This window comes from Netta rufina (assembly GCF_964035555.1).
Source record: "Netta rufina genome assembly, chromosome: 29".
Taxonomy (NCBI): domain Eukaryota; kingdom Metazoa; phylum Chordata; class Aves; order Anseriformes; family Anatidae; genus Netta; species Netta rufina.
In genome coordinates this window covers 2,933,818-2,946,666 of record NC_140153.1, presented here as the reverse complement: position 1 = coordinate 2,946,666, position 12,849 = coordinate 2,933,818, and the positions used below count along the sequence as shown (strand labels likewise).

Here is a 12,849-nt window from a genome sequence, read left to right as displayed (position 1 = left end):
CATTGAGCCTAACGAAGCGCCCGACTAACGAGGAAAGGGAAAGGGGTGCCAAGAAGAGCCCGGGGGATCTGTCATTTTCGGGCTCGGCACGGGTGCGCCCCATCCCCGTGGGTCCTGGATGGGGCTGGTGGGGAAACTGAGGCACAGAGGGGGGAGCGGGGAGGTGGAAGGGGACATTTCTTTGCCATAACCTCCCCCTAAAGGGACGGGGGCATCCCGGCGGGGTGGCTTTGGGGTCGGGGCCGGGGGTGCTGGAGCATGGTGTTGACTCAACAGGGAATTAAGCTCGTTAGAAAGCAGCGGGGTCTGCGGGGGGAGACCCCGGGGGCGTGAAATCCCTCGCTCCCCCCCCCCCTTCCCCTGTTTCAGCCCCAGAAATGGGGCCGCACAGCCCCAAACGGCCGCTCCCTGGGAAGGAAACCTCGCTGCCGGGCTGCTGGTGGCGTCGTGGTGGATTCTCTAGTGTCTCATACAAGGGTTGGGCTGGGTTTCCCGGCACCCCAAGGACGGGTCCCAAATCCAATCGCCATCCACCCGCCACCAAATCCACGCGGCTCATTTGGGGCCCTCGCCTCCCCTCTCCAGGTGGGTTCGGAGCCACCGATGGCTTGGAGGTGGTGGAGACCCCTCCGGTGCATGACTGGGCCCCCCCCCAGTTCATCCCAGTGCCCAGCTCAGAGCTGTGGGTGTCTCATTTTCCCCAGCACAGGGGGCTGGTGGCAACGTGGCACGGCGCTGATGGAGCCAAACGTCGCCTGGTACCACCACAGGAGGTCGAGGGGTGTTTTGGGGGCCTGGGGGCACCCCCAGATTATGGGATGGGGAAAGGGATAGGGTCAAGGATGGATGGGATGGGATGGGATGGGATGGGATGGGGATGAGGATGAGGATGAGGATGAGGATGAGGATGAGGATGAGGATGAGGATGAGGATGGGGCTGGGAACAGGAATGGGGATTGGGATTGGAATGAGAATGGGGATGAGGATGGGAATGAATGGTAATGGGGAAAGGATGGGGATTAGAATGATGGTGGGAATGGGAACAGGGATGGGAATGGGAATGGGAATGGGAATGGGAACAGGGATGGGAACAGGGTTGAGGACAGAGACAGAGATGAAGATGGAGCTGGGGATGAAGCTAGGGATGGGGATAAGGATAAGCGGGGCACTTCCCAGGGTGGGGATCTGGGAGGTGACCCCACTATGTGCCAGGAGCCTGGATCCAGCCCATGAGGACCCCCAGGCCCACTGCAGGGAGCTGGGGAGCAGCGCGGGCACCCTGGGGGCTGCTCCGGGGGCTGCTGCCGGCCCCATGGAGAGTCCCTGCCTGAGTGCAGGCCGATAAATCCTCCCGCCGTATATACGCCACCCGAGCGCCTGGGTGCCGGATTTTGTCTGGTGCCTTAATGTCAGCACTGTAAATTAGCTCCTGGCACCGAGGCGACCTTGATGAGTTCTCCCCAAGCAGGGCTGAGAGCCGGGAGGGGAGTGGAGCCGGAGGGGGTGGGGGGACACGCGGCTGCCCCGTCCCCGGCTGTGCCTCAGTTTCCCCAGAGCAAGGCGGGCTGCTGCAGGGTGGGCACAGGCTGCTGGCACCCCTCAGAGCTCATCCCATGGGGTGCTGCACCCCTGGGTGCTGCCTGAGCCCCCCCCATCACCAAAATCATCCCCCGTGGGGATGCCAGACCCCAAGGGACGGAGGCTCCGTGTCCTGGGAAGGCGTCGCTGGGGCGGGGGGACCCGCTCGTGGCCGGGAAGGGGTTAAGGAGCCGTGCACACACTCCCCGTGGCAGCCCCTGCACACAGCATCTGGCTACTGACCGCAAATTTACCTCCCAATTATCGATCCCCGGCACCGCCACGCGCGCACGGGCGGGCGCGAGGGGCGGCGCGCACGTGGCCGGGACACGAAGCGTGGCGGCACGAAGCCGCCAGGGAGCTTGGCCGCCCCTCGCACAACTGCCACGAGCCCCCCCCCCCCCCCCCCACCACCACCCCCACCCCCCCCTCCTCAATTTTTTTGCTCCCCAGATTGTCCTGACAAGCGGTTCGCACCTCGCGGATCCCTCCGACAGCCGGGCAGCGCCGCGGCAGATGGAGCCGGCAGTCGGCGTGGCCAAATGGGGAGCGGGGCTGCGGCGGCCGTCCCGGCCGGGCGCTGGAGCCCGGCGCTGAGCCACCGGCAGCCAAGCAGCCACTTAATCGATCCATGGAGAAATTTATCTGCTCCCCCGTTTGGATCGGCTCCAATTAGTTAAAATTAGCAGCCGGCGGCGCGGCTCCGGCCTCGCGGGGAGGGGGACAGAGGTGTTGGGTGGTGTGGGGGTGTGCATGGGTGTGCACGGCTGTACATGGGCATGCGTGGCTGTACATGGGTGTGCATGGATGTGCATGGGTGTGCACGACTGTGCATGCATGTGCATGGCTGTGCATAGCTGTGCATGGTTGTGCACGGCTGTGCATGGCTGTGCATGGCTGTGCGTGGCTGTGCATGGTTGTGCATGGCTGTGAGAGGCTGTGCACGGCTGTGCATGCATGTGCATGAGTGTGCATGGCTGTTCATGGCTGTACATGGGTGTGCATGAGTGTGCATAAGTGTGCATGGCTGTGCATGGCTGTACATGGGTGTGCATGAATGTGCATGAATGTGCATGGCTGTGCATGGGTGTGCATGGCTGTGCATGGCTGTGCATGGCTGTACATGGATGTGCATGAGTGTGCATGGCTGTGCATGGCTGTGCATGGCTGTACATGGGCGTACAAGCACGTGCATGGCTGTGCATGGCCATGCATGAGTGTGCACAGGTTTGTGTGCATGGCTTTGCAAGCATTCCCACAGTTTTGCACGCATGTGCACGGCTTTGCACACATGTACATGGGCTGTGCATGGCTGTGGATGGGTGTGCGTGTGCGTGCACCTGTGTGCACACATGTTCCTGTGGTTTTTATGCGAGTTGCAGCACTGCCAGGGGTGGAGGATGTCTGGGCGAGGGTGCACCTGGATTTTAGGGGGGGCAGACAGGGGGTGGACAGGCGGACAGACGGACGGACACGGGCGCGCCACTTTTACATGCAAATAGACGAGGCGCCGGGGGAGGGAAAAAGGGAATTGAAACAGCCCCAGGTGGATAAAGCGAGGCAGCAATTTCATACCTTCCCTGGACATATTATCCATAATTAGGGGAAAAAAAAAAATAAATAAAAAAAAGAAAAAGAGAAAAAAAGGGGGAAAAATACCAGCCGGGGAGGCTGCATCGTGATGTGCGAAACGGCTGCACCCACCCCCCACGCTGCTCTCACTGCTTAAAAGTGGCTTTTTTTTTTTTTTTTTTTTGTTATTATTTTTAATTTCCACCACCAGCCCCCCCCCCCCCCCCCCACAATCTTGGCTCCCCGCGCCGACCCTCCCCGGCTCTGATTGACTTTGAGTGACGGCTCTGCCCATCACGCCGCGATGCCTTCGCCCAACGGCGCTTCCCTCCCCGGCAATGCAATTTGGTTTTTTTTTAGCAAAAATCCGCACCGAGCCGGGCTGATTCCCCCCCGGACGAGGGGCTGAGCCCACCCCATGGTAACTTTTCCCCGTGGCCTTTTCCAGCTCGCCCTCGAAGGGAGCCCAGCTCCCCTTCTCCTGGTGCTTGGCCGCCCATAACTCAGCCCCGTGCGGTGTTTCCCTAAAATATTCCCCCCCCGGACGTTATTTATAGAAGGGTCACGTGCAGCTGGGCCCGTGTCCTTTGGTTTGAAAAGGCCATTTTTGACTTTTCTCTAATGGGCTTTTAAAAAATCTGCAATAAAACACGGGCGGCATCGCCGCGGCCCGCAGGAACCTGCAGACTGGGCTGCACTGGGAGAGGACTGGGGGCATACTGGGATAGGGCTGGGGGTATACTGGGATGAAACTGAGGACTACACTAGGACCATGCTGGGGACATAGTGGGATCAGCCCAGGGGAATACTGGGATTGGACTGGGGGAATACTGGGATGAGCATGAGGGCTGTACTGGTATCAGACTGGGGCTGCTGTGGGACCAGACTGGGAGCATAATGGGACCAAACTGGGGAGAATACTGAAATCAGACTGCAGCTGCCCTGGGACCATACTGGGGGGGCCTAACAGGGTCATACTGGGGAGATGGGGCATACTGGGAGCAGAAGGGGACCGTACTGGGAAGGATGGGGCTGCACTGGGATGAGACTGGGGTCACCCCATCCCACCCGGGGAGGGGCGCGGCGCGGGAGCGGCGCTGGCACGCGTTCAGCGAGCGTCACTGCCAGCTCCAGTGCCAAGGAAAGGGAAAAAAAAAGGTGTTGGGTTATTTTTTTTTTTAAGTGGGGAAAAAGGGAAAAAATAAAATAAAATGAAATGAAATGAAATGAAATAAAGTAAAATGAAATGAAATAAAATAAAGTGAAATGAAATAAAATAAAGTAAAACGAAATAAAGTAAAGTAAAAATAAATGAAATAAATGAAATTAAATAAAAATTAAATTTAAAATAAAATAATAAAATAAAATAATAAAATAAAATAAAATAAAATAAAATAAAATAAAATAAAATAAAATAAAATAAAATAAAATAAACCAGCCCATGAGTCAGAGCGAAGGAGCTCGTCGGCTCGCCGACAATAAGGAAAAACATTAAGAACATGAATGAGGACACGCTGTTTGGTCGCTCAAGGCAATTAGGATATAATATAGGTTTTATTTGATTTTTATAAATAGTCCACACCTCTCCCTTCGCCCGGCCCCGCACCCGGAGCCTCCCGCGTGGCTTCGGGCGCTCTCCCGCACCGACCCCGACCCCGCCTCAACGAGAGAGGAGGGAGCAAAAAAAAAAAAAAAAAAACAAGAATAAAATAATAAAATAAAAAGGAAGAAAACCGAGAATCCGCCCCAAAACCCCCGTCCCCAAGGCCACTGCGGTCGCGAGCCCCCTGGGCTTTGTGATGGGGGGGGGGGGGGGGGGTCACTGCATGGGGATGTAGGGCCAGCTGAAGGTGGAGCCCGCCAGCAGCATGTCGCGGATCAGGGTCTCGATGGGGGTCTTGCCCACCAGGCGGACGAAGAAGAGCTGCTCGATGACGGGCGCCGAGACGATGCGGAGCGAGGGCAGGCGCAGCAGCAGGCGGCCGAAGCGGCTGGGCTGGCTGGGGTGCTGGCTGCGCACGTACTCCTCCAGGGCGCACTGCGACTTCTCCTGCACGCTCTCCACGTGGCCCAGGTCCGACAGCCCCACAGCGTCTGCGGGGAAAGGGGGGGCGTCAGAAGGGATGGGGACACCCCCCCCCGAGACTCCCCAACCCGTCCTGAGACTCCCAACCCACCCCGAGACCCCCAACCCGTCCCGAGACCCCCAACCCGTCCTGAGACCCCCGCCCCGAGACCCACCCGAGGGGCCCAGAGCCGTGGAGAGGAGAGGGATGGGGAAGGGGAAACTGAGGCACGGAGCCCCCCAAGGGGATCTGGGGGGGGGTGGGGGGGTGGCCACGCCCACTTTTGGGGTCGATAGGCCACGCCCATTTGACCACACCCAGGTATAGGATAGTTTAGCCATGCCCATTCGGGCACGCCCCGTTTAGCCACGCCCCTTCCAGCCCCACCCTGTTTAACCCCGCCCCATTTAACCCCGCCCTGTCCCACTCTGCAATAATGAGCCCCACCCCACAATAATTAGCCCCACCCCCTATTTAACCCCACCCCCAATTTTGCCCCACCCCCAATTTAGCCCCACCCCATCAGCCCCACCCATCCCCTCCCACCCCATTCAGCCCCTCCCACCCACTCCCACCCCCCAACCACACCCTTTTCCGCCCCACCCCTTTTGCCACACCCCCTTAAGCCCCGCCCACAACCACCCCATTAAGCCCCACCCCCTTTGCCCCACCCCCTTTAACCCCGCCCACTCCTCCTCAGCCCATTCACTCCCAGCTCTCCCAGCCCTCCCCACCCACCCCCACCCCATTCAGCCCCGCCCCATCAGAACCACACCCCATTAAGCCCCGCCCCATCAGAACCACACCCCATTAAGCCCCGCCCACAGTTAAACCACGCCCCTCACCCCACCCACATTTAGCCCCGCCCACTCCCATCCCACCCCATCCCCATCACCCCACGGCACCCCCACCCATCGCAACCCCACCCACGAAGACCCCGCCCACTCCGACCCCACCCCTCTAGGCCACGCCCACATGGACCACACCCATTTAGGCCCCTCCCCCTTTACTCCACGCCCCCTCACCGGGCGAGAAGAGCGCCACGGCCTTGAGGCAGGCGTACTCGGCCGCGTCGACGTGCAGCGCCTTCAGCTTCTCCACCTGCTCCTGGAAGACGCGGATGTGGTCCATGAAGGCCACGACGCGGTCGGCGGCCATGGGGGCGGCGTGGAGGCCGGCGGCGGCCAGCAGCGGGGCGGCGTGGAGGGGCAGGGCGCTCTGCGCCGCGTTGAGGACGAAGAGCTCGCTCCAACCCAGGCGCAGCAGGGCCACCTGGTCGGAGAGCTGCAAGTCCGGGAAGAAGGGGATGCCCTTGGCCCACTCGATGGCGCTGAAGAGGAGGCGGGCGGCCAGCTCGCAGATGCTCTCGATGCCCACCACGCTGCTGGGTTGCAGGCACTGGGCGCCGTAGCGGGCGGGGGGATAGGGCTCGGCGCGTAGCAGCAGGGAGATGAAGCCGCTCAGGTAGCCGTGGCCGCCGTACGGGTCCCCCGGGGCCAGCGGGTACTGGCCGGGGCTGCTCTGGGCGTGAGCCATGCGGCCCCGCTGTACGGCTGAGGAGAGGAGCAGGGGGTCAGCACCGGGGTGCTGAGCCCACGGTGAAGTCCCCCGAAACCTCCCCGGGGCTTAAAAACGCCGGGATGGGGTGTGGAGAGAGGATGGGGTGCCCCAAAGTGAATGGGGTGTGGAGAGAGGACAGGGTACCCCAAAGGGAATGGGGTGTGGAGAGGAGATGGGGTGTCCCAAAGGGAATGGGGTACAGAAAGGAGATTAGGGTGTCCCGATGGGATTGGGGTGCCCCAATGGGAATGGGGTTCAGCAATAGGATGGGGTACCCCAATGGGAATGGGGTGAAGAGAGGGGATGGCGTGCCCCAAAGGGAATGGGGTGCGGAGAGGAGATGGGGTACAGAAAGGGAATGGGGTGTCCTGATGGGAATGAGGTGTAGAAAGGGGATTAGGGTGTCCTGATGGGAATGGTGTAACCTGATGGGAATGGGGTGCAGAGAGGGGAGGGGGTTCCCCAAGGAATGGGGTGCAGCAAGGGATTGGGGTGCAGCAAGGGGAGGGGGTTTCCCAAAGGGAATGGGGTGCAGAGAGGAGATGGGGTACCCCAATGAGAATGAGGTGCACTGATGGGAATGGGGTGCAGCAAGATGGCCCAAAAGGAAGGGCACGACAGATTTTTTGGGGCCCGAACGCAAGCATTTGGGGTCACCACCTTCTTGCAAGGAGCTTGTGCTAACGAGGGGCCCGGGGGTGCCCCCCAGGGGCTGTGTCCCTGCTGCAGCCCCCCACATTTCTTCCCATTTGGGATGAAAACCCCAAAGGATTAGCCAGAAGGGTGGGACGGGCTACGAGGGGCGTCCGCCTGCCCAGCACCAGCTGCGGCTCATCTTGGGGTGCAAACAGCCCCCCCCCAAAAAAAAAAAAAAAAAAACAAAATAAAATAAAAAAATCAGGGGTTGGGGTTGCACCGGCCGGATCCGTGCGGCGGGTGGGGGTCCTCACACCTCCTCCCCGGCCCCCCGCTCGCCCCCGGTATCGCCGCCCCCCGCCGCGGGGGCAGGCCCTGAGCGGGGCTTAGCCTAATGCGGCGTGACAGTCCCAAGTGTCATCCAGCGGTCGGGATCACCCCTGCGGCCGGCCCCACTCCCCGGCCTCCCCTCGGGCACCGGGTGCCCCAGGAACCCCTCGGCTCCTCCTGCCCCAGCTGCTTCCCACCCCTCGGGGCGCAGCGTGCGGCCCCGCGCTCCCAAAACGCTCCCCAAACGCTCCTAAAACGCTCCCAAAATGAACCCAAAATGATCCCAAAATGCTCCCTCCGCTCGGCGTCACCCCAGCGGGGTGCAGCCCGGCGCTCACCTTGGGTCCAGCCCTGTTTGCACCTCTACCAACCCCAAACCCTCCTCGTGTCACCTCGGATCCCCATTGCAGCACCAACAAACCCCGTTTGCACCATCCCAAATCCTCACTGCAGCACCAACAGCCACAAACCATCTTTGCATCACCCCAAAACCCTTTTGCATCACCCCAATCCCCCTTTGCACACCCCAAACCCCCTCTGCATCACCTCAAACCCCCTTTGCATCACCCCAAACTCCCTTTGCATCACCTCAACCCCCCTTTTCACGCCCCAAACCTCCTTTGCACACCCCAAACCCCCTTGCACCACCAAGTATTGGATTTACTACAGCAGCAAGCCCGGCCGAATTCGCTGCCACAGGAGGAAAAAGCCGCTGTGTGAGTCCGAAGGGGGTGACTTCGCACCCACTGAAACCTCTTTTTGCCCCTTTTCGGGCAAAAATTTGGTTCATCAAAACACCCAAACGCCGCTGACTCGGCCTGGTCACCAGGATCGTGAGTGTGCCGCGTGTCCCACCCCAAGTGATTTCCTGATGGCCAAGGTTTAATTCACCTCTCCAAGCGAAATCCTGCCCCGCTTTCACCCAGGACGTCCTCCAGGAATGAATTCAGCCCAACCCAGGTGGGTGCCAGGAGGGTTTTGGGGCCCATGGGGCGATGCCATGAGGGGCAACCAGGTGGGGAAACCGAGGCACGGAGCCACGGCCAAGCTCCTTGTGCCGAACCCCGATCCGCAGCGCGGCCAGGGCGAGCACAGGCAGCAGCAGCAGCTCGTGGCAATTGCCTTTTCTGAATTAAAACAAAGAAGAAAAAAAAAAGAAAAAAAAAAAAAAGAACAAGAAAAAAACACCAAGAATCCAAATCCTGACCCCAAACGACCCCCTGAGAGCCAGTGCCCAGCACGATCCACACAGTGCCGGCACCGAGCACGCGGGGACGCGACGAGACGGCGAAACCAGAGGGGATTTAATACAGGTTCAGTAAATTTAATACAGATTCAATGAATTTCATACCGGTTCAATAAAACCTCAGGTGCAGCTCAGCAGGTCCCAGCGCCGGGGCTTTGCAGTGCTCGGGCGATGCTAATATCAATTATCAGCCCAAAACTAAGCCGTGTATTTTTTATTTATTTATTTTTTTTTTTTTTTGAATGGCCCCAAAATCTTTTTTTGGTCTTGGAGACGACCCGAGCGGGGTCGTGGATCCGTACGGGTGCCACCAAATGAACGCCGAACTCCGGGAGCGGCTTCTCCCAGCACGGCCGCTTCCCTGAGAGGTTTCCCGAGGGAATTGGGGTTAAAACCCCGTGTTTTGGGCAGCCTCGGCACGAGCGGCGACGCCAGAAATCCTGGGGAATTTGTGGGATTTCTGCTGTGGGCGCTAATCCCCTGCTCCGGCTGCGCGGAGATCGGCTGCAGGCGGCTCTCCCCGCGCACACGCACGCTGCCACCGGCCTTTTTTTGGGGGGAGAAAAGCAAAAATCGAGGTTAGGCTCGAGCCCGTTTGGGGAGCGAGCCGCCACGACTGGGTGACGCTGGGGAAAGGGGGACGGCCGCCCTCGCCCTACAAAAATGCACACAAAAAAAATCCTGTTTGCAGACGGGGCCAACCCCGCACGACCCCGCACCCATCTCACCCAGCGCCCGGTCCCCAAAAGTCCCCAACTCGGCCACGCTCCCGGGGCTCCACCGAGCACGAGGAGGACGCACTCCTCACCGGAGCGGGGTTTTTGGGGACAATTGAGCCGTTTTCAGCTCCGTCCGCAGCAAGGAGCAGGGAATGAGGCCGATCGGCCGTGGCATGGCTCAGTGTGGACTCTGCGGCCATCCCAAAGAGCCCTAAACCCAAAACCCAACCCCAAATCCAGCCGGTGCCCGACCGCACCAGCCCCTCGCCTCCTTCCCTTCCAGCCAACACCGGCACGGTCGCCTGCAGCAGATCTCGCCCTCACCAGAGCCTTTTAAACACATAGATCTATTTTAACATCACGTTGATTTAAATGCTGAGAAAACCCTAAAAGCCCCAGCCCTGTGTATGCACCAGGGACCTCGCAGGCTGAGACCCCCGAGGGACCGAGGTGACAATTTTCCTGCTGCTCCCGAGGTGGCAGCGGGGCCGGCGGCACGGGGACGCTCAGCGGCTCCGACCCGCGCCAATGCCAATGCCCCAACTCCCCTATTTCCCATTATTTTCTGCAATTCCTCTATTTCCCATCATTTTTGTGCTTCCTCTATTTCCCATCATTTTTGTGCAATTCCTGTTTCCCATCATTTTTATGCAATTCCTCTATTTCCGATCTTTTTTTTTTTTTTGCATATCCTCTTTTCCATTATTTTGTGCAATTCCTCCATTTCCCATCATTTTGTGCGATTCCTCTATTTCCCATCATTTTTTTTCTGGCAAATCCCATTTTCCATTATTTTGCGCAATTCCTCCATTTCACATTATTGCTCGCAATTCTTCTATTTCCCATCATTTTAGGTGATTCCTCTATTTCTTATCATTAATCCCATTTTCCATTTTTTTGTGCAATTCCTCCATTTCCCATTACTGCTTGCAATTCTCCTATTTCCCATTATTTTTGGTGATTCCTCTATTTCCTATCATTTTGTGCAATTCCTCTATTTCCCATCATTTTGGTGACTCCTCTATTTCCTATCATTTTGTGCGATTCCTCTACTTCCCATCATTTTTGGTGATCCTCTATTTATTTCCCCTCATTCCATGAAGTTCCTCTCTTTCCCATCATTTTGTGCAGTTCCCCTATTTCCCATCACTTCGTGCAGTTCCCCCATCCCCATCATTTCATGCAATTTCCCCGTTTCCCATCCTTTTCCACGAGCCAGGGCACGATGCCCTCTCTCGCCGGGACGGGAGCTCTCCCCCAGCCGCTGCCCGGATTTAGCGCCTCGGTTCCCTTTTAACAATATTTTAATTCTAAAAATGGCAACTTTGCAGGTGGGAGCGTGGCCACGGGCGGTCCCAACCGGTGCCAAACAGCACCAGCCTGGTGCAGGCAGGCAGCAAAAAACCCCAAACCCTTCTCCTGCCGAATCCTGCCCTCGAGCCGCTCGCCTCCCGCGGCCCACGGCACCCGCACGGCGACAACCAACGCGGGAAGAAAAGGGACGGGGACAAATCCCCGGGCTTTGAGCAGCGGGAGGAACACCCTCGGTCCTTCAGGTGCTGCGTGACACGGGAGAACAGTTTGCAGCTCGGGGCGACGGAGGCAAAATCAGCCCGAATTCAACGGGAAAGGCTTTGCGCTGTCGAGCCTGCCGGCCACCGCTGAATAAATCTCCCATTCGGCAGCAAACGCACAGCACACGGGGGTTCGGCCGTCTGAGCAGAGCCTGTAATTGCAGCACCGCTGCAATTATTTACGATTAATTAATGAGTCGCCAGCCCCGTGCCCCAGCTCGGAGGACGCCGCGCGGTTCGTTCGGCGGCGGAGCTGCAGCGCCGAGGTTTCGGCTCGGTGAGGCCGGAGGGCACCCGCGCCAAGCCCCCAGCGCTTCGCCGTCGCCTGCTCGCCCAAATACGCAATTTCAGGCTTTCAAATAAAATAAAACCAAGCAGCGAAGGAAGCACCACCGGTTTCTAAAGCCGCTGCTTTGGGGAGAAAAGAAAAACAGGAGAAGCAAAACGGTGATCGCGGCGCTCGGACGAGGTAACGGCACACGTCGCACCACTGCTGGTTGGAAAGGCGATTTTAATCCCGGTCACGCTAAGTATTAGAGCAGCTAATTCAGCCTAATTAACTTCAGATTTGCCGGACACTCCTCCCAAAAGCCAAATTCCTAATCTTTGAAAGAATAATCTGTATTACTGCCCCTCTAATCCCCTGCTCTTTTACCAACCGCATCCCTGCTCTGGGCGGAACGGGGAGGAAGGCGAAACCGCTCGCGGCTCTGCACGGACACGGCCCCATAAATCGAGCCAAAACCAAACCCGAAAGAGCCCCGAAGTTGACAGGAGCGGTCGCGATGGGGGCAGAGAGAAGCCAGCCGAGGAGCCGGGTCCCTCCATGCAGCGACAGAGCTGGGAGCAGAGGGGCACCGGGCGCCGCGCCGCTCGCCGGCCCCGTTCGCCCTAATTAAAAGCTCGGGCGAAGCACTGGGGTTCGTCCTCCCCCCGGGGGGATAACCCCCAAGGGCTACCGGGGGACCCGCCGCTGAATTTGGGTTGGGAAAAAAATAAGGGAGAGACGGAGCCCTTGGGGATAAGGAGACGGGCGAGGGGATTCGGCGGCGCTGGGGGATGCTCGGCCGCGGCACGGGGAAGTTTCGTCTCCATTTCGAGAGGGGGGCAAGGGGGGACCAACGGCCCCCGGCACGGCCGCCCCCAGGGAGTCAGGGTCCCGGCACCCTGACATTGGGGAGGGGGCTGGACGGGACGAGAGGTGGCAACAGGGGGCGAGAGGATGGAGAGAGATCGACAGGGGAGAGGGGAAGGAAAAATGAAAGCAAGCGGCGGAGTTTTCTCTTTCTTTTTCTCTTTTTCCCCTTTTTCTTTCTCTTTCCTTCCCTCCGGCAGCCCTTTCTCTCCCTCTTTCACTTTCCCCTCTATCACTTTCTCTTTCTTTCGCCTCTCCTTTCTCTTTCCTCCCTTCCTTTTTCTTTCTCTTTTCTTTCTTTCTCTTTTCTCTTTCTTTTCGCTCTCTCTTTTGCTTTCCCTTTCTCTCACCTTTCTCTTTCTTTTGTCTTTTCCACTTTTGCTTTCTCTCCCTTTTCCCCCTGTTCTTTCCCCATCATTTATTTATTTTTTTT

At 58.5% G+C, this 12,849-nt stretch overlaps 2 protein-coding genes across 2 annotated transcripts in view; one reads left to right on the top strand and one right to left on the bottom strand.

Moving 5' to 3' along the window:
• Positions 1 to 4,969: 4,969 nt before the first annotated feature.
• LOC311219971 (nuclear receptor subfamily 2 group F member 5-like) lies at positions 4,970 to 8,731 on the bottom strand (the record flags this gene model as incomplete). The annotated part of the gene is made up of 3 exons (XM_084303326.1): positions 4,970 to 5,244; positions 6,242 to 6,769; positions 8,665 to 8,731. The coding sequence occupies 3 exons, from the start codon at positions 8,729 to 8,731 to the stop codon at positions 4,970 to 4,972; spliced, it is 870 nt and encodes a 289-aa protein (XP_084159452.1).
• An 11-nt stretch (positions 8,732 to 8,742) lies between these two features.
• BOLA1 (bolA family member 1) overlaps positions 8,743 to 12,849 on the top strand; it is a gene marked incomplete at its 5' end in the record, with an annotated part of 5,788 nt that continues 1,681 nt past the window's right edge. Inside the window, 1 exon segment of the mRNA XM_084303325.1 lies at positions 8,743 to 8,757. Coding sequence (XP_084159451.1) covers positions 8,743 to 8,757 — 15 coding nt within the window.